The sequence below is a fragment of the Phaseolus vulgaris genome, chromosome 1 (assembly GCF_000499845.2).
Source record: "Phaseolus vulgaris cultivar G19833 chromosome 1, P. vulgaris v2.0, whole genome shotgun sequence".
NCBI lineage: Eukaryota > Viridiplantae > Streptophyta > Magnoliopsida > Fabales > Fabaceae > Phaseolus > Phaseolus vulgaris.
In genome coordinates, this window is record NC_023759.2 from 2,860,036 (window position 1) to 2,880,560 (window position 20,525).

Sequence of the window (20,525 nt, forward strand, 5' to 3'; positions counted from 1 at the left end):
CTGTAATTTTATATCCCTTGGGTTAACTAAGAAAAATGGCAACAATAGTCTTACGAGTGGGTGAATTGTGTCAGCTAAATAATAAAGTAGATGCATAACATAAAGAACTAAAAACCCTGAAATCAACATAGTTAAGTATCTTGTCATATAATTTTTTAAAAAAAAAACTTAGATTGCATAACTAAAATGGAAGTTCTATTCATGAGAAACACATCAATTTTGACACATTCACCCCAAAACTTGAAAGGAACACTAGATTGAACATTAAGACACGAGCAATATTAAGGATGTGCAAATGTTTCCTTTCAACCACAATATTTTGTTGTGGTCTATTTGCAGATGAATATTGATGAATGATACATTTCCTATAAAATAAATCAATGAAGACAAGTTCCTTAGCATTGTCAAATCTAAATTTTTTAATAGTCTTATTTAATTAAGTTTCAATACATGAGATAATTAAGGTATGACACCATCACAATTAAAATTCTTTTTTAATAAAAAAAATCCAAGTAAATATACTTTTATCAGTCAACCAAAGTTCCATTTTGTTGTGTTTATTATGATCAATAACAAAAAAAATTGTTAGTTTACTATTGGAGTTTATTGAGGAAGTAGGAGGAAGACCAAAACCAATTTCACTTTGTGCTTCTTCTTGAAGAACCAAGGAAAAGACATTACTAATTGGAGGTAAGGGATCTGATAAAAGAATTTGGCATCAAATTTGGGAAAACAAATCATTAAATCCCGTCAAGAAGGACATAAGATATTGTGATTCGTTATAGTCTTGAAGATGTTGTAAGTCACCACATGTGCAAGGAAAATGAGGTTTGTATCCTGGTAACTCTCTCCAAATGAGCTTCAACTTGGTACAATATGTTCTTACATCATCAGTCCCTTGTTGCATATGTAGGATCATCCACGACTAGTTTCAAAAGAAAACCAACAACAAACAAGATTTTGTTCTTCAGGGATAGAGTGACCAACATAACACGACTCCAAGTAGTGTAATTTTTGTGATCAAGCAACTAAAAGATGAGAATAAGACTAAGATCATTGAAATGATGAAGAAAAAGGAAATAAGTGGGATCTAGGGTTGGATATGTCAATTATGGAATAATAAAGAAAGCAAAAGCATAACAAACAATAATGGAAGGAGAAAAGAGATAACGCAACTGAGACAAAAATTTAAGAGTGAGAGTAATATCCTTTTAATACCATATTGATTTTATCACAATAAAAAAAAACATGTAAGAACGAAAGAAAGAAAATAATGAGCATATATTTAAGATAATAGAAAATACTAATAATTAACTAGAGTAAACCAAATATGCATCATTAATATATTTAAAAGGGATTCTGATTAAATTAACTTTCTAAAATCTAATTTATACACATTAATTAATTAAATAAGTTAAGTTAATCCTAAAAAAAACAATATCTAGTTTTAAATATATTTTAGTTACTTGGTTTATTTATTATTTGAAGATAACTTTAATTTTGTGTTAACGACAAAATTATAACACCAATTTAAAATTGATAAAAATTGTACCTTATATATTAACTATTTAAGTATTTTAATGTTCAATTATTTAGATTTTGTACCATTCATTCCCATTGGTGAAATATGGTCCCCTTCCAACCCTAACCTTATGCATTAACACAAGAGTAAGGACCACACTTTTACCCTTACACACAAATGTTCCATATATTCTAAGAAAAGTGGACCATAACCTTATGTATTAACACAATAAGGACCACACATTGCACATAATTCAAGAAAAATGGACCCTCATAGTGATCACCATGAATGATATAAGCCATAAATTATGCTAACAAAAATTTCTATGTCAGGTTATAAATCCAAACCTTGTTGGTTGATTGATGCACCATTCTTAGATATACTAAATTTCAATGTCATTTCTTAGATGTTTACATAAAACATTTGAAAACTAGACTAACTACTTAGTTGGTCCATTTAAATAAATAAAAAATAAGAATAAGAAATTATCGGTTTGAATAAATCAAAATTAGACAGCTAATCTATAAACCAGAAAATTACTTAATGGAGATTTTATCTCAATCATCTTGCTTTGGTAAGTTTAAATCTCTACTATAATTGCTTTGAAGATTTAAAAGAGAGTTTTTTTTATCATTCATGATCATTCTTATTCAATCGTTAGCATTTTAAAGAAAAATAGAGATATGAATGAGTTTACTTTATCATTAAATTGCTTGTGTTTGGAGTTATGAGAACGTGGGCATGTTGGTTTTGCAAGTTGAAAATATTTTTCATTTTAGAAATTTATAAATATTAGCAAACTAAATTTGAGGAATCTTTACATTATCCACCATTATTTCTTTCAAATGTCATTTTTTATTTTTTTCTATCTTCAAATTGAAATATTCAATAAAACAAATTCGCAAACATTTCATTGACGATTGTTTTTTTAGTAAAAAAGGGTTCGTGCTATTTAGCAAAGTTGCATTTCACATACGGGTTGTATTTTTGTTTCTTACACTTATAAAATAATTGATAGCTGTTTCAGAATTCAGTAAAATAACCAATGAAATAATCATTTAGACTTATAAGGTTAAAACTGCAAAATATATTCATTTTTTTCTTCTATTTTTGTAATTTTTATTCTCTTTTTCATATTTAAAATGACTTCTAAAAATACATCTACACAAAAAATATACTAATTTTAAAGATAAAAAATAATTAATTGTTATATTACTAAATTAAAAACTATTTTATAAACTAAAAAAATTATTAATTTTTATATTAGTTTTTATAATGATAAATGTTTATATATTGGTATTTAATTAATTCACAAGATTTCTTGTTATAAGGAAGATAAAATACGAGTTTGTTGTTTTAAGCTCAATCTATTTACTTGTTTAAATAATATTTTTTCTTAAACGGTGATAAAAGATAGCGAATTTTCTTGTTTAAAAGATACAAAACTTTATTAACGAAACAATGAAGTTATAAACTGAAATTTAATCATTCTAATATTCTTATGAATTTTAAAATTGATTTTTTTTTTTTTTTTTTTACTGTAATGAGGCGTTTCACCATTTTTAAAATTTCATTCTTTTAGCAAGTGAACAGAGAAAGTTGAGAATTCCAGTTGAAAATAATGTGTAACCATCTTAATTTTTTTTTCACTTAAACATGAATAAGTTGTTATATTTTTCATATCACTTTATATGATGTTTGAAGATGCTAATAACATATGACAAATAATAAGTATTCAATATGGTTTAAAAATTGTCTTTGTTTTTAAATCCTCATTATTGGAAAAAAATATTATTTATTATTTGTCGATCCTTTTGTACCTGGTAAAAGGTATGTTAGCTGGATCTATGCAGCCCCTTGGTTTCACTATTTTTCGGTGGTACACGCAGCCCCTTGATTTGCGGCCTCTGTTTGTTATTTTTCTCTTCTGTAAAACTTTTGTTATAATAAAAAACTAATATATATATATATATAAATGATAAATTAATTAACTTTTTTTTTTGGCTTTTCTTATTGTTCAAGTTTTTCTTATTCTATTTGTGGTTTTGAGATTGGAGTGTGTGATAAAGTTCACATTAAAGTTATGATTCACTTGATGATAGATAAAAAAAATTAATGATTTTACCAAAAAATTCAATTGCTTGAAATGAAATAGATAAAGTGATTGAAAATGAAGTTTATTTATTTGATACATGAAAATTAGTGTGGGAAGCAAATGAGTGTGAAACTATACTCTTTCTTTTTTTCTATTATTATCTTAAAATAGGAAATTAAAGAAAGAGTGAAGCATTAGTTTGTATATAAAAATTGACCCTTAATATTATTTAAAAAGTTTAAAAACTAGTTTTATCTTTTAAATAATTACAATATACTTCATTGAAATAAAAATGAAATATATTAAATAAAGATAAAATCAAAAAAAATTTATGTACACCAAAAACTTATTATCAAAATTAATTATTTTTTTATATGGTATAGATTATTTGCTATTATTGTTATTATTATTTATTAAATGCAACAACCAACAAATCTAAACGCATGGGAGAAATTAGAAATTAAAGAATAAGCCACGCTTTGCACGCAGAACGCGAGATCAACCCAAAAAAAAAACTCCTTCGAGAAATCAAGTAACCAATGTTTGCTATGACTATTTAATATTTTGAAAAAATTAGATATCAAATAACACAATAAAATTTTATTTTATTAATATGTTAAATACTTTTACTAATTCATGGAACATTTTAAAATTTCTCTTATACACTAAAAACTTTAAAAATAAATTTTAATCACGTTTGTCTTTAAATATGTATGGTCGTATCTAGTGTAAGTTAAATTACTATAATATCGATGCTGATGTTGTACATGCTCTACTTGTACCTTTAAAAAAGTTATCAAGAATTTTCATAAAATATTAATATGTATTTGAATGGTCCACATCAAATTTATTTCCATATATTAAGAGTAGATTTTATTATTATGAATGGATCCAATGGAATTTTCCATTTTATTATAAGCTCTCGTGTCGTTTTCTTTAACGTAACTCTTCAAAGGTACATTAACAAAGACAACAAATTAACTACGTAAGAACATGCACACAAGTAATCAACATGCCCCGCTTCATTGGTATGCATGCTCGAAGTATGTTGAGTAGGATTTGACCTTTTTTTATTTTGAGTATAAAAAATTATTGATAAAGATAAAACCATTTTAGTGATTTATCGAAGGAGTTACGTATTATTGATCAGGAATTGAAAGATACTTTTAATATTGTAAAAGATAAAAACTTATAGTCGAATGTGACCTAATGGTTAAAACAATAATCTTACAATTTCTACTTTTAAAACCTCTATCAGAGAATAAAATAATAATAATAATAATAATAATAATAATAATAATAATAATAATAATAATAAACTTAATCTCTTATCTAATAAAAAATGCAAACGGGAAAAAATAAATTATTATAATTAAAAATCAATATACACGTCAATATCTAATAAAAAAATCATTATTATTATTGTTGTTATACTGGTAGCCTAAAACCGAGAGGTATAGGCCGAGAACTACATGTCCAATAATCAAAGTGATAAATTAGAACCGAAAGGTCTGGCGAAACCTGAAAGGATAATAAAAATCATAATAAAACCCAATTTAAATAAGGAACTTGCACAAGGGGGTGTAAAAGTAATAAAAAGGTGTGATAAGAAAGTCCAAAAGTACTGTAGAAGGCCCATCAACGAAACTCTATAAATAGGAGGTCAGCACAAGAAAAAGGTAAGAGTGATTTTATCTGAAAAACCATTACATTGTTTCTGACTTTGGCATAAGAGCGACTTGCAGGTACATCCCCCCACCTGTGATGAATACCAACCGAGAGGAGTAGCCGAGTGGTGCAGCCGAGAAGAGCAGCCGAGATGAATAGCCGAGAGAAGCAGCCGAGAGGAACAACCGCGAGCCTAGTCCAGTTGAGAGTCCAGCCCAAGAAGTAATCCAGCCCAAGAAGTAATCCAGCCCAATAGAAACCCGAGAGTATAGCCCGAAATCAGAAGATTTGTGTAAAAGGCCATCTTGTTTTAGTTCGAGTGTTCTTAGTCCCTTTTTGTAAGAACATTTTGGCGCCCACCGTGGGGCCGAGAACTAGTTAGAAAGAAAGGTAGGAGACAAGATGGATCAGAGAGAAGGACAAGGAGAGCAAGTAGATAACGTCAGTATGCCAATGACAATGTTGATGCAGCTGCAAAAAGAGTTCGAGACGTTAAAAAAGAGTAATGAAGAAGAGCTGAGTATGTTAAGAGCCGAAAATGCACGCATGAGGAGAAAACTACAAGAGGAGACAGTTTTGAATGCATCATTTGAAACTGTTCAGCCAAGAGCACAAGTCAATGAGAGGATTTATCATAATGAAAGTTCCCAAACGAAAAGAAGATTCCTTGGAGATTCTGAAGTTTTTGCAGGAGCATCTTCAAGAAAACATCCCTTCTGTGATGTTATAGTTGATACTCCATTGCCTGACAATTGGAGAAGTTTAACTATTGACAAGTATGACGGAAGCACAGACCCTGATGAACATGTTGCGGTATACACCACGCAGATCAGTCTATATACGTGGAACGATGCTATTATGTGCAGAGTGTTCCCTACAACGTTAAAAGGGACAGCGTTAAGTTGGTTCACACGCCTTCCGCCTTTGAGCATAGATTGTTTTGATACATTGGTGGAAAAGTTTGGAGCTCAGTTCGCAACTAGTCGTCCCCATCGTTTAACTTCGATTGCTTTGGTGAATATAAGGCAAGAAAAGGGAGAGTCGTTAAGAATGTTCATGGAACGCTTTGGGAAGGTTGCCCTGGGAATTCGAAACCTCAGCCCAGAGGTTACCATGCATCATATGATAACAGCACTAAAGCCGGGACCGTTTGCTGATAGTCTCTGCAAGAAACCTGCGACTAGTAGACAACGAGCGTCAAAGTTCATGCAAATGGAAGAACTGAGAGAGTTCCGGAACCAGGCAAGGATGGATGGAGGTGAAAAAAAGGTGATAGAAAAAGAAAGTGGACCTATGGCTAGAAGAGCCAGGGAAGAATTCAGAAGCCGAAAGTTCCAGCAATACACACCCTTAAATACAAACAGAACAAGAGTCTTACAAGAAGCCATGGCGGCAGAGATAATACCACCAACTAGAAAAGTGCGAACACCGGAAAGGGCCGACCACACCAAACATTGTGAATATCATAAGAATCATGGCCACCATACAGAGGAGTGTGTCGGGTTGAAAGATAGAATAGAAGAATTGATTCAGGCTGGGCAGTTGAAGCGTTTTGTTCAAGGAGGAAATGTTAGACTGAGGACCAGTCCGGAGAGAAGATTGAAAGGAATTGAAACAGGGGGAAGAAGGGCAGACAGATTTGAAAGAGAAAAAAGAATAGAAAAAAGAGATGATAGAAGAGGTGGAAGATCAGAAGGAAGAAATGACAGGGTTTATCAAAACACACAATCAGTAAGGAGAAGTAGGGAACGAAGCTTGGGGAGACCTGTCAGGGGGTTTATAAACACTATTTCAGGTGGTTTCTCTGGAAAAGAATCATCATCAGCAAGGAAACAACATTAGAGAAGTATAAGGACCATTAACCACATTTTTAAAAGAAGAACTTTGCCACCAATGCTTTTTACAGATGAAGATTTCCAAGAAATTGATCCCGATCACGACGATCCTATGGTGATAACAGTTGAAATAGCCGAATATGCCGTCATGAAAACCTTGGTTGATCAAGGCAGCTCAGTTGATATTCTGTTTTGGGATACTTTCAAAAGACTGCATCTGAAAGAAGAAGACATTGTACCTTTCCGAGAACAAATCATTGGTTTTTCAGGGGAGAGAGTCAGCACGAAAGGGTATGTGGATTTGATGACTACGTTCGGAAGAGGAAGTAAGACTAAAAAGATTAAAATCAGATATTTGGTGGTGGATGCTTCTACGTCGTATAATGTGTTGTTAGGACGTTCTTCTTTGAATAAGTTGGGAGCAATAGTTTCAACGCCACATCTAGCAATGAAATTTCCAACAGAAAAGGGGGAGATAACAACAGTTTATGTTAATCAAAGAGATGCTTGAGAATGTTATGCAGCCGGTCTAAAGATGAATTTAAAAACACACAAAGATACCGAAAGAATGGTGGCAATGGCGGATTTGGACCCGAGATTAAATGATGAAAGGTTGGAACCGAAAGAAGAGACTACAGTCGTGGTATTAGGCCGGGATGAGAAGCAATGCACTTATATAAGTGGAAGTTTGCCCGAAGAATTGTTAAACAAACTTGTCACATTGTTACGCGACAACAAAGACTTGTTCGCTTGGACACCGTCTGATATACCTGGAATTGATCCAAAGGTAATTTGTCATAAGTTGTCGGTATGCCGAGAAGCAAGACCGATATCTCAGAAACGAAGAAAGTTGGGTGAAGAGAGAAGAAAGGCAGCAATGGAAGAAACTGAGAAGTTAATGCAAGCCGGTTTCATTAAGGAAGCTCAATATACGACATGGTTGTCCAATGTGGTGCTCGTCAAAAAACGTGGAGAATGTGTACAGATTATACAGACTTAAATAAGGCTTGTCCGAAAGATACATATCCATTGCCCAACATTGACCAATTGGTAGATGGGGCGTCTGGACAAGAAATGATGAGTTTTCTTGATGCTTATTCAGGGTATAACCAAATACAGATGTATGAGCCAGATGTGCCCAAAACAGCTTTTACCACAGATACGACAAATTATTGTTACAAAGTCATGCCTTTCGGCTTAAAGAATGCCGGAGCAACGTATCAGAGATTGATGGATAAGGTGTTCAAAGATCAAATTGGAAGAAACATGGAAGTATATGTGGACGATATGGTTGTGAAGTCAGAGAAAGTGGAGAAACATTTGGGAGATCTTGAGGAGGTGTTTTCACGCATAAGAGAGTACAATATACGTCTCAACCCAGAAAAATGTGTATTCGGCCTCAAAGGTGGAAAATTTCTAGGCTTTATGTTGACCAACAGAGGGATTGAGGCTAATCCTGATAAATGTGAAGCAATTATGAAGATGGGGAACCCGAAAAACCTGAAAGAGGTGCAGAGGTTAGTGGGAAAGCTAAATTCATTGTCAAGGTTTTTACCGATCTTAGCCGAAAAAACTAAACCGATAATAAGCCTGTTAAAAAAATCTGAAACCTTTGAGTGGAATGAAAAATGTGAGCAAGCCTTCTCTCAAATCAAAAGCATGGTAGCTGAACCACCAATCCTAATCAAACCTGAGTTGACCCAACCCATCATAGTTTACTTAGCAACTTCCAATGAAGCCATAGGAGCAGCGTTAATCCAAGAGAATCCAGACTAGAAACCAATATACTTTGTAAGTAGATCCCTCCAAAATGCTGAAACCAGATATCCCAAAGTAGAAAAAGTCGCCTTAACCTTGGTGTACGCCGCAAGACGTCTTCGGCCATACTTTCAGAATCATCAGATAATTGTGAGGACAAATTATCCAATATAAAAAATCTTAAGAAAACCAGAACTTGCAGGTAGGATGGTGACATGGTCAATGGAGCTTTCCGAATATGGAATCAAGTATGAACCGAGAGGACCAATCAAAGCTCAAGCCCTTGCAGATTTCATCATCCAGATGCCGACAACAGCACAGCAGGAGCAGTGGATATTGTATGTAGATGGCGCGTCAAGCAAAAAAGGAAGCGGAGCAGGGATAGTACTTGAAGGACCAGACAACTTCCAAATAGAGATGGCATTGAGATTCGAGTTCAGAACATCCAACAACCAGGCCGAATACGAAGCTCTTATTGCAGGACTACTACTGGCGAGAGACATGGGAGTTGAAAACGTCATTTGCAAAAGTGATTCTCAGCTCTCAGTGGGACAGGTACGAGGAGATTATCAAGTAAAAGATCCATTATTGATGCAATATTATCATAAGGTATTAAATGTCATGCAATGTTTCAAACAAGCTGAAATAAAATATATTCCGAGAGAGCTAAACATGAAAGCAGATTCATTATCCAAATTGGCAAGTCAACAGCGGCAACTCCAACACAATTCGGTTATACAACAAACCCTCAGTCACCCGACAGTCGGTTTCGAGGAATGTTGCAACGTCACCACAACAACAAATGAATGGATAGAAACATATTTGGAAGCCATAAAGAATCAAGAGCAAGGTGTTCAATTGGATACAAAAATGACCAAAAAAATAGCTAGTTTTGTGTTAATTGGAGATGAACTCTACAAACGCGGATATTCGATACCTTTGTTGAAATGTCTCTCAAAAGAGCAAGCTCAGTATGTAGTGAAAGAAATTCATGAAGGAATATGTGGCTTACATTGTGGAGCCCGAACAATGGCAACAAAAGTTTGCAGAGCTGGATATTATTGGCCAACACTCCGAGAAGATTGTGAAATTTATGTTAAAACATGCAAGAAGTGTCAAGAATTTGGAAGTTTGAACCATATACCAGCACAGGCGTTACAAGGAATTACTTCTCCATGGCCCTTTGCAAAATGGGGAATTGATATACTCGGTCCATTTCCACTTGGCCGAGGACAAACTAAATTCATGATAGTCGCTGTAGATTACTTTACAAAATGGATAGAAGCAGAAGCACTGACTAAGATAACAGCTCAGCAAGTTCAAACATTTATATGGAAAAATATAATATGTCGATTTGGAATCCCACACACCATAATAACTGATAATGGCCGACAATTCATTGACAAAAAACTTATGGAATTTTATGCAGATTTGGGAATCAAGTCAACAAGTACTTCAGTTGAACATCCGCAGACGAATGGACAAGCGGAGGCTGCAAACAAAGTTATTTTGGGACAATTGAAGAAGAGGTTAGGAAATGCCAAAGGTTTGTGGGCAGAGAAGTTACCAGAGATCTTATGGGCATATAGATGTACACCACAAACTTCAACTGGTGAAACACCATTCAACCTCACATATGGGACGGATGCAATGTTACCTGTAGAAGTGAATGAACCAACGTTACGAAGGCAGATAGAAGACTGGAATATTAACAATGAATGCTTGAGAACCGACCTTGATCTCATTGAAGAACTTAGAGAACGAGCAAAGATAAAAGAGGCAGCAGTAAAAAGAAGAGCAATGAAAATGTTCAATGCGAAAGTAAAATTCAGAGATTTTAAGGAGGGGGACTTAGTATGGAGAATGCGAACTGATGCACGAAAAGATCCGCGACATGGAAAATTGGCCTCTAATTGGGAAGGTCCATTCAGGATACTCGAAAATTTGCAAAATGGAGCATACAGATTAGAAACTCTAGAAGAAAAAATAGTACCGAGAACATGGAATACAAGTCATTTAAAGTTTTATTTTAGTTGAAATTCGAAGATGTACAAAGAAGGTTGTATATATATCTATCCATCAATGAAGAAGCATTATCCATTAACAATGTGTCGTTCATTTACATAACTTTCGGTCTTGGATGATTTCACTCTAAGTGAAAACCCACCCGAAAAGAAACGTATTCATAAATCTTTCGGTCTTGGATGATTTCACTCTAAGTGAAAACCCACCCGAAAAGAAACGTATTCATAAAAATTTCGGTCTTGGATGATTTCACTCTAAGTGAAAACCCACCCGAAAAGAAACGTATTCATAAAACTTTCGGTCTTGGATGATTTCACTCTAAGTGAAAACCCACCCGAAAAGAAACGTATTCATAAAAATTTCGGTCTTGGATGATTTCACTCTAAGTGAAAACTCACCCGAAAAGAAACGTATTCATAAAAATTTCGGTCTTGGATGATTTCACTCTAAGTGAAAACCCACCCGAAAAGAAACGTATTCATAAAACTTTCGATCTTGGATGATTTCACTCTAAGTGAAAACCCACCCGAAAAGAAACGTATTCATAAAACTTTCGGTCTTGGATGATTTCACTCTAAGTGAAAACCCACCCGAAAAGAAACGTATTCATAAAAATTTCGGTCTTGGATGATTTCACTCTAAGTGAAAACCCACCCGAAAAGAAACGTATTCATAAAAATTTCGGTCTTGGATGATTTCACTCTAAGTGAAAACCCATCCGAAAAGTAACGTATTCATAAAACTTTCGGTCTTGGATGATTTCACTCTAAGTGAAAACCCACCCGAAAAGAAACGTATTCATAAAACTTTCGGTCTTGGATGATTTCACTCTAAGTGAAAACCCACCCGAAAAGAAACGTATTCATAAAACTTTCGGCTTTAGATGATTTCACTCTAAGTGAAAACCCACCCGAAAAGCAATGTATTCATAAAACTTTCGGCTTTAGATGATTTCACTCTAAGAGAAAATCCACCCGAAAATTCGTATATTCATAAAAACTTGTGATCTCGAACGCTTCCATTTCCAATAAAAAATTCACTCGCATACCATACTTTTGTTGATAATAAATTGGATAAAACCACTAATAAATTATGAATCAATACCCATTATGATATTTTACATAAATTTGATTTCATGTGTTCATAGATTACAAAATCCGCAAAGAATCCGTTATTTCGAAACCACTTTCGGATAAAAACCGACAGATACTCGGCGTATGAACAAAACATCATCGCATTAAAAATAGTACAATTAACTCGGTAGGTGACAATTATGTAGAATACGACCAATAATGCAAAACAATATAACAGTTGACAATCTAACAAACTTTATATGTATTAAGACTTTCAAAAAGACAGTACATTTAACAAAACGAATCCCCCCACATGGATTAGCATATCAAAAAGCATCCATACATGGATTTGTAGTTCAAAATAAATCTACTTTCGGCAAGCACACCTACGCCTTTCTAGCTCTCAATATTGACATCTTCAGCATCTGTGTCTGGGATTTCATTAGCCGGCACCAATTCACCCTTGTAAAAATCCTTTTTAACATCAAAGTTGCCTTCATCAAGTGGAATCTTATAAAAATATTTGGCTTGTTGAAGCGCTTTCTCAAAACCAAGTTGATGTTGTTCAAATATAAAGCTTTCGGCTTCAAAAACGTTGGTCCTCAGCTGACTTATCTCTTCATCCATGAGTTTGATGGCATTTTTGTCGGCTTCGTTCGTAGACAATAACGCTAACACCTTCTCATTCAGCAGTTGATTCTCTTTACGGAGTTGAGCGTTTTCTTCACTTGACCTCGAGCTTTCATTCTTCAATTCAACAATTTCTTTTTTAAACTCTTCCTTTGCAACTTCTTGTTCACCTTTTTGTTTCTTCATTTCTTCTAGTTGCTCGAACAAAGAGCTCGTTTTCTCCTTGTATTCAGCAAGGTCAGTCCTCAATTTCTCAAATTCAGATAAAGACACACAATTTCCATTTTTCTCCTTCATCATTTTTCCAATCAACAAACTTCTACTCGACAATTCAATAATCGAATCAGCCAATGAAGCAGCATCCATATTTTTCAACATATTGTAAGACGATTCATTAAAAGAAGTTTGGACAAACTTCGCATACTTAGTTGATGCACAAAAAATGGTTTCAGAAAGTGGTTCCGATGACACATTCTCAACACGACGATGACGCCGAGAAGAAGAGTGTGATCTCTTGCTGCTTCTATCTCGTTTCTTTGATTTTTTCGAAGGCCCAGCAACATCAACATGATGCGCAACTTCAACCACTTCAACAGGTGCAACACGCTCTGCTTCTTCCGTTTCAACAACAGGATTCACCACATTTTCGCGTCGAGGAGTTACATCACCTACTTTGTTTAGCAGCTTCGAAAAATAAGACCGAGCTTTCGGATTTGTGCTTGCCATCAAAGCTGAAAATCAATAAAAAACTTAGCAAAGTTAAAAAACACATCCTATCAAACAAGTACATGAAGAACAACCACCTACCAATAAGATCTTCTCGTGGATGGGACGAAGTGTACAATTGTAGCAAGGCGCGAGTGGGAACTTGGTACGAGAGGTGACTGAAAACTTCAATAACATGACAATCGGCCGCCCCCATTGAGTGAAAAGATATTGAATTAAACTTCACCGGATCTCTTGTCCAGTAAAGAGGAAATTTTGGAGACTCTCCATTGAAAAAATACTCTTTCCCTATCGGCTCTATTAGAATTTTGAAAAAACCTCCCTTAAAATCCTTATAAGATGATGTAAAAGGTTTAAGGAAGCAAACGTTGGATTTACTAATAAGAGAAAGCCATCCTGGTCGTTTACCAGGCCGAGAACTATAATAATACAGGAACGAAGCTGGACTAGGAGAAAGCGACAGTAATTTACACAAAATACTAAAAGCTTGCATGGCAGCCCAACCATTAGGGTGAAGCTGAGTAGGGGCAACATTAAGAAAATTAAGAACGCCTATTTGAAAGTTGTTCAAAGACAATCGAATATGAAGGTCTCTAAAAAAGCAAGCATAAAAATAGAAAAATTCATAACTATCATCTTCTCGGTCATGGCAAACATTATCAACATCCCCAACACGCCGAAAGGAAATAATATCGTTTTTAATATCAGAATAATAAATCTGAGAATGAGAAAGAAAACTACGAAGTTCGGTAGCAGAACGATACTTCGAAAAATATTCCCGAACCCTAGGGTTAACCCACTGATAACCTGGACGAAGGTTTTTCCGAGGCAACATAAAATCGACTTCTTGAGGAACATCAACAGTAGGAGCTCCATTAGAATCATTCATGCAAGAAGGGGTAGCAGATGAAGACTTTGAGTCTGGATGATCCTCTTCCCGAACCACTCGCCCAGTTGATTCACCACCCGCGCTCGAACAATCATCACTAGCAGAAAAGCTTGAAAGAGACATTACCTTTCCAGAATCAACTGAAGATGAAAAATGAGCTTCTGTTAATAGCGATAAGTTTCACAATCATAAAAAGACTCAGAAAGGAACCTATTTATAACCCACGCGAACCCTAGAATTTGAAACGTTATGATCGCACAAAATTATTCAAAAATATATATGATCTAACGGTTAAAATGGACATCTCATGTCAAATCATGTATTTTCAGAAAAGTATATTACGAAAACCAAGGCATTAAATACCAAATCAAATCAACACACAAAACTATTATATTATATTAAGACACAAATCATTTCAATCTAAATCAATTATTTTTGTCTCGGGGGCCAGTGTACTGGTAGCCTAAAACCGAGAGGTATAGGCCGAGAACTACATGTCCAATAATCAAAGTGATAAATTAGAACCGAAAGGTCTGGACCGAAACCTGAAAGGATAATAAAAATCATAATAAAGCCCAATTTAAATAAGGAACTTGCACAAGGGGGTGTAAAAGTAATAAAAAGGTGTGATAAGAAAGTCCAAAAGTACTGTAGAAGGCCCATCAACGAAACTCTATAAATAGGAGGTCAGCACAAGAAAAAGGTAAGAGTGATTTTATCTGAAAAACCATTACATTGTTTCTGACTTTGGCATCGGAGCGACTTGCAGGTACATCCCCCCACCTGTGATGAATACCAACCGAGAGGAGTAGCCGAGTGGTGCAGCCGAGAAGAGCAGCCGAGATGAATAGCCAAGAGAAGCAGCCGAGAGGAACAATCGCGAGCCTAGCCCAGTTGAGAGTCCAGCCCAAGAAGTAATCCAGCCCAATAGAAACCCGAGAGTATAGCCCGAAATCAGAAGATTTGTGTAAAAGGCCATCTTATTTTAGTTCGAGTGTTCTTGGTCCCTTTTTGTAAGAACAGTTGTTATTATTAGTTGCAGCTAGTAATAATAATGTGAGTTTTTATATTACAAAAATGTTGACCAAAGATAAATTTAGGCTTATGTTTTTATATTTACTTGCATGATTCTATCTATCATATATTTTCTTCATCACATTATTTTATAATATAAAAACTCACATGATAAAAAAAAAGTAAAAGTAACAAATTTAAAAAATTAGAGTGAAAGGTTTTATAGGAGTGAACAATTTGAACTTTATACACGATGAAATGTTTAATTTCTTATATCTATTATTAAGTTAAAATTCTATTTACTTGAAACTTGTAGTTTGAAATCACAACTCATCTCAACACAAAATGAGAGTGGAATTGTCACAAAGATTTCTTTAGCCCGACATATGAAATTAAACATGTTACATGCTACCTGATATCTGTTATTTGTTACTTCCTACCTGTTACTTGTTACTAAAACTGTTTTTGATTTTTTAAAAATTTGTTTTGTATCCAAAATTCAGTTTTGTTCACATATTCTATTTTTAAATAACCAAAGGTTGGTTATGTTAACATCAAGTGCATTTTCAAAATACAACCTTATATTTTAAGCTTTAACGTATTGTTTTATAACCGTTTTCAAAATTGTTTTGAGAAATCTGTTTTGATTTGAGTCCTATAAAAAGGATAGTTATATCACAATTCAAATCATTCCTACAATTTGCTTATTAATTTCAAGAGTTTTCTTGTGAGGTTCTTAAGTGAGTTCTGTTTTTTAAAGTTTTTTTTAAAAGCTTTTGAAAGTTCCTGTGTTGTTTTCACATTGGCTTGAGATTAGAAGTTTCATCAAATTGTTGCAATTGTGGAGATCCGGTTTGAGTTTCTAAAGTCTGCATAACACGGTGTTTTCTTTCCTTAAACTCATTTCTTTGTAAAAGTGCATTCATATGCTTTTTTATAGAGTTTCTTGAAGTAAAATTTTTGCTGAAATAGAGTTTTTCAGCTTGTATCATTGGTTCTTGAAGGGTTCAAGAACTGGTTTGTTTGTAATCTTTTGTAAAAGATTGTTGTGTTTTAGTGGAATCCATCTTGGTGTGAAATGGGATGGATGTAGCTCAATATTGAGTGAACCAATATAAATCTTTGTGTGATTATTCTTCTTACATAATCATTGCATCTAAGATTGAAAAATCTGCTACCTGCGTATTCAATTTATTTAATTTTATTTTTTATACATTTTTTCGTTTCAAAATTAAAACAAAAATTGTATTAACATATTTTTATTTTGTGATGTTATTTTTTCATTAATTCATGTATTTATATACCAGTAAATTAATTATACTAATTTTTTACATGAATCATACTGCTTCTTATTACATTTTTTCTTATAAAAAACATAATATTTCAATTTTTTTAGATGAATCATCATAGTACCTTTATGTATTTATTGTTGGAAAGCTCTATGACTATGAACATTTCCATCATTGGCAGTAGAAGACAACGAGTGAAGAAAGAAAATCATAATTATGCCAAGTTGCATCTCTTTCCAGCAATAACAGCAGAGGGCTGCGAATCAAAAATAAAAGTAATAATGGTGTTTACATCAATCTTCTTATGTTTTTGAAGCTGAGTTATTTCAAATTGTAAGAAAAAAACACATGAAAGCTACTGCTATAGTACCTTCCACTCCCATATAAAAAATTAAACTTATTATATTAGAGAGAACAAAACCATATTAATTTTGTGAACATTGAAATTTGGTAGGTGATAAAAAATCAAAGTAATATTATAAACTTTAGTGCTTTGGCTTGACTATGAGATTAATTTAGTCCCGTTGAAACTTTTATGTATTTTTAAAAATGCATTTTATTGATAACGAAATTTTCCTACATATCAAACGTTAATGGTGATAAACTCAACAAACAACAAACTCTCCTTATATGTCTATTATATTAATAATTTTTTTATTAATACTATATTAAAAAAATTAACTTTAAGTTAACTTTATAAAATCAATTTATATTTTTTTAGTTCGCATCAACTTGTATATAAAATTTTCAACAAAATTTTAAATTTATTTTCTAAAATTAAGTGTTATATACTTTATATAGTTTTATTAGCTTACTATATTTAAAAAATTAAAAAACTGTCGTGGTAAAATCTTTTAAATAAATTAAAAAAAATAAAGAACTTATAAACAAGTTACCAAACTTAAGTTTACATTTAAATAGTAGAGCGTTATAATAAAAATAATAAAGGAACAATAATGGTATAAATATTATTGGCCTGAGTTTTAAATGCTTTTAAATTATTTGATAAGGAATATTAAGTTAAATAATTTTTAACATATTTGAAGAAGATTTATTGAATAGAAAACCTTTGAAGTTTCAACCCCTATTAATCCCATCCACAAATGATGTGCAATTTTCTTTCCGTCTTTGACGGGATGAACAACGAAGAAAATTAAAGTAAAGCCAAAATTATTATGCATGAGTATAGTACACGTAATAGTGAATTACCACTAATAAAAATAAAAATCAACCGAATAAAAAAATATACAGAATACTTTCACGTGTTATTCTTTGTTGAATTATTTTATTAATGAAAATTATGTTATATTATTTAAAGTATTTAGTTTATCTGGTCTCTTTTTTATGTAGAGGATCGTCTAATGAGAATGTTTGTTGTGTTTGATATTGAGATTATCGTTAATTTTATATTTTGTTTAAAGTATTGGTGTCAGTTTGTGATTGTTGTTATTATGTAGTTATGGTATGCTTTTCTTGATCTATATATACACCAGTGTAACTATATTGTATCCTTATAATTTACTTATTATTGTGTAAGTGTTTGTACTTTATTATTTTATGTAATCGTATAAAAATATTTAGAGAAAATAATTTTGTTTTCTTATCTCTTTTTTTTAATTATGTCTTAATGATGAATTTTAACTAGATAATTTATTTAATATATTTTTATTTACGAGTTTTTATTATTATTAACAAATTAGTATCATAGATTTGATTCTGATTTGTTTCATATTAGTAGGTAGTTAATCTCTTATCAAGATTAATCTTTTTTATTTGTTTTTTTCACAAAAAAATCTCCAAGAAGATAATCAACATGATAAGATTGAGAAATTTATGAAAAAAAAACAACTTCAATATATGGTGTATGAAGATATGTGTTATGTTTAAGAAACAAATTTAAACACTTATTTGACAATATCGAAGAGACAATTATAAAAACTCAATTGGAGAAATTATGTTCCTTAACTCTCTTGTAGAAAATATTTTATGGGTTGTAAATGAAATTTTTTCTTATATTACTAAATTTATTACGTATAAGTTTCATTTAGTCGTTAAAGAATATAATTTAGTAGAAGTAGTAGACTATAATAAAAAAAATTATCACCTTAATTGATTAAAGATCGATTAAAATTTTATTTACTCTTATTATGTTCATGGATATAAACACATAGTAGCTTGGTGTAAAACCATTATCCTTTATGAAAATATATTTGAAGACAAATATTAAGAATTTCACATGACTCTAAAAAAATTTCAACGACTCATTTCTTATCGCCATCTATATATAGAATATCTATTTGAAGAAAAAAGTTTGACGAAAATCACGACAACAAAACTTTTATAACCTTTAGTAATCCTCAAGCCTGAGTTTGTGAACAAAAACATTGTTGTGTTCATTAACAACCTAAAAGAGTATTTCCAATATTGTCTTATGACGTTAATTATCTTATGGTAGTCAACAAACTCGTGATCGTTTAGATCACACTTTTCATGTAAACAAAGATTTTAGTTAGGAGTGATAAAGTAAAAAAATACTCAAGTTTTAGCTCAAAGTGAATGCATGTTTAAAGAATACTCAGTGTTTAACTAAAAATTGTTGTGTATTCAAAGAATACTCAGTGTATAGTCAGTAATGACATTGATCCAAATAATACTATGTGTTTAGCCAAGAGTAATTGAGGCTAAAAAAATACTCGTCTTGTATCTTGCAGTATTAGCCTGTCAATGAAACTTGATCATATTGATCAAGAAGTGAACGTAGTCGGAGACAAACAAGTATAAACCGACCTAGTATAATTTTATCTTTAATCTTATATATTTTAATTACATAATATTAATACGCAATTAATTATAAAAGGAGAATTTTGCTAAAACAATTTTTTTAAAATACTTTTCACAATGTTTATCAAATTTAAGTTATATTTGATAATCTTCGTCATATTTGTTTTTCTTACAAAACTTTTAGTCCATCTATCAAATCACTTTTATCAATTTTCAACAATTTTAAGCACACAAGTAATATTTATAATTTTTTTAAAATACACATAAGAAAAGAAAAAAATGAGAACCCATTTATTTTATCTTAAAACATGTTTTTAATGGTTGAATTTCACATACTTATCTTTATTCCTTAAAAAAGTGCAAAAATTAATCTTCCAAAAATCATAATTAATTTTAAATCCTTAAAAAATCAATAGATATTAGTCCTCTATAAAAGCCCATGCTCTCATTCATTAAACTACTCCAACTTTTAGAGTAAAACTCACGATTCCTTATGCAAATAAAACCTAGCTAATAGAAAACATGATCTTCACACTCATCCAACCATTTTCTGTTTTGAGAAAACAAATATAGTTCTTTTCTTTCTGAACATTAGAAATGTAACAAGAATTATAATAATAAATCAAAATTAAAAACTGAAAAGGTATATAAACACGCACTTTCAATGAATTGATTAGTCACAAATGACACATCGTGACTTGTTATCCGTCTTTTCATGCAAACAACTAGTTATAAATGACACTTCATGACTTGTCCGTTTTTTCATGCAAACAATAATATCAATGAAGTAAATATATAAACAAACATTTTTTTTTCTTAAATCTAACTTTTACAGATTATTTTAAAAAATAAAAAATATTACATTATGTAAAATATTAAATTCTATATTTTTATTTTAAAGCACCAAAAAATAACCTTATATTATTGCATATTTAAAACTTTTAAAAAGCTATTATCTTACTACTAAAATTTTACTGTATGATAGAAATTAAAAACATATTTAAAAGCTATAAGAAGTTAATTTTTTTACTACAAATTTTTTATCTAAACTTTCACGGACGCAAGTGATTGCGCGATGGGAGGTGGAATCGGAAAGAAAGGAGAGGAGTCAAAGCAGGGTGAGTTGCGATCATTGTTCAACGCCCACGCGGCGCAAATTAGCGGAAAACCATTCTATTTTATTTTCCATTATTTTTATTCCTTTTAATTTATATAAATTT

General features: G+C 32.0%; 1 protein-coding gene across 1 annotated transcript; it reads left to right on the forward strand.

The window, feature by feature from the left end:
- Positions 1 to 7,178: 7,178 nt before the first annotated feature.
- Positions 7,179 to 7,631, forward strand: LOC137815344 (uncharacterized). The gene has a single exon (XM_068618489.1). The coding sequence runs from the start codon at positions 7,179 to 7,181 to the stop codon at positions 7,629 to 7,631; it is 453 nt and encodes a 150-aa protein (XP_068474590.1).
- The last annotated feature ends 12,894 nt before the right edge of the window (positions 7,632 to 20,525 follow it).

Excerpts from the sequence above, each read along its gene's own strand:
- LOC137815344 (XM_068618489.1), top strand. The coding sequence starts at position 7,179 with ATGCTTTTTACAGATGAAGATTTCCAAGAAATTGATCCCGATCACGAC.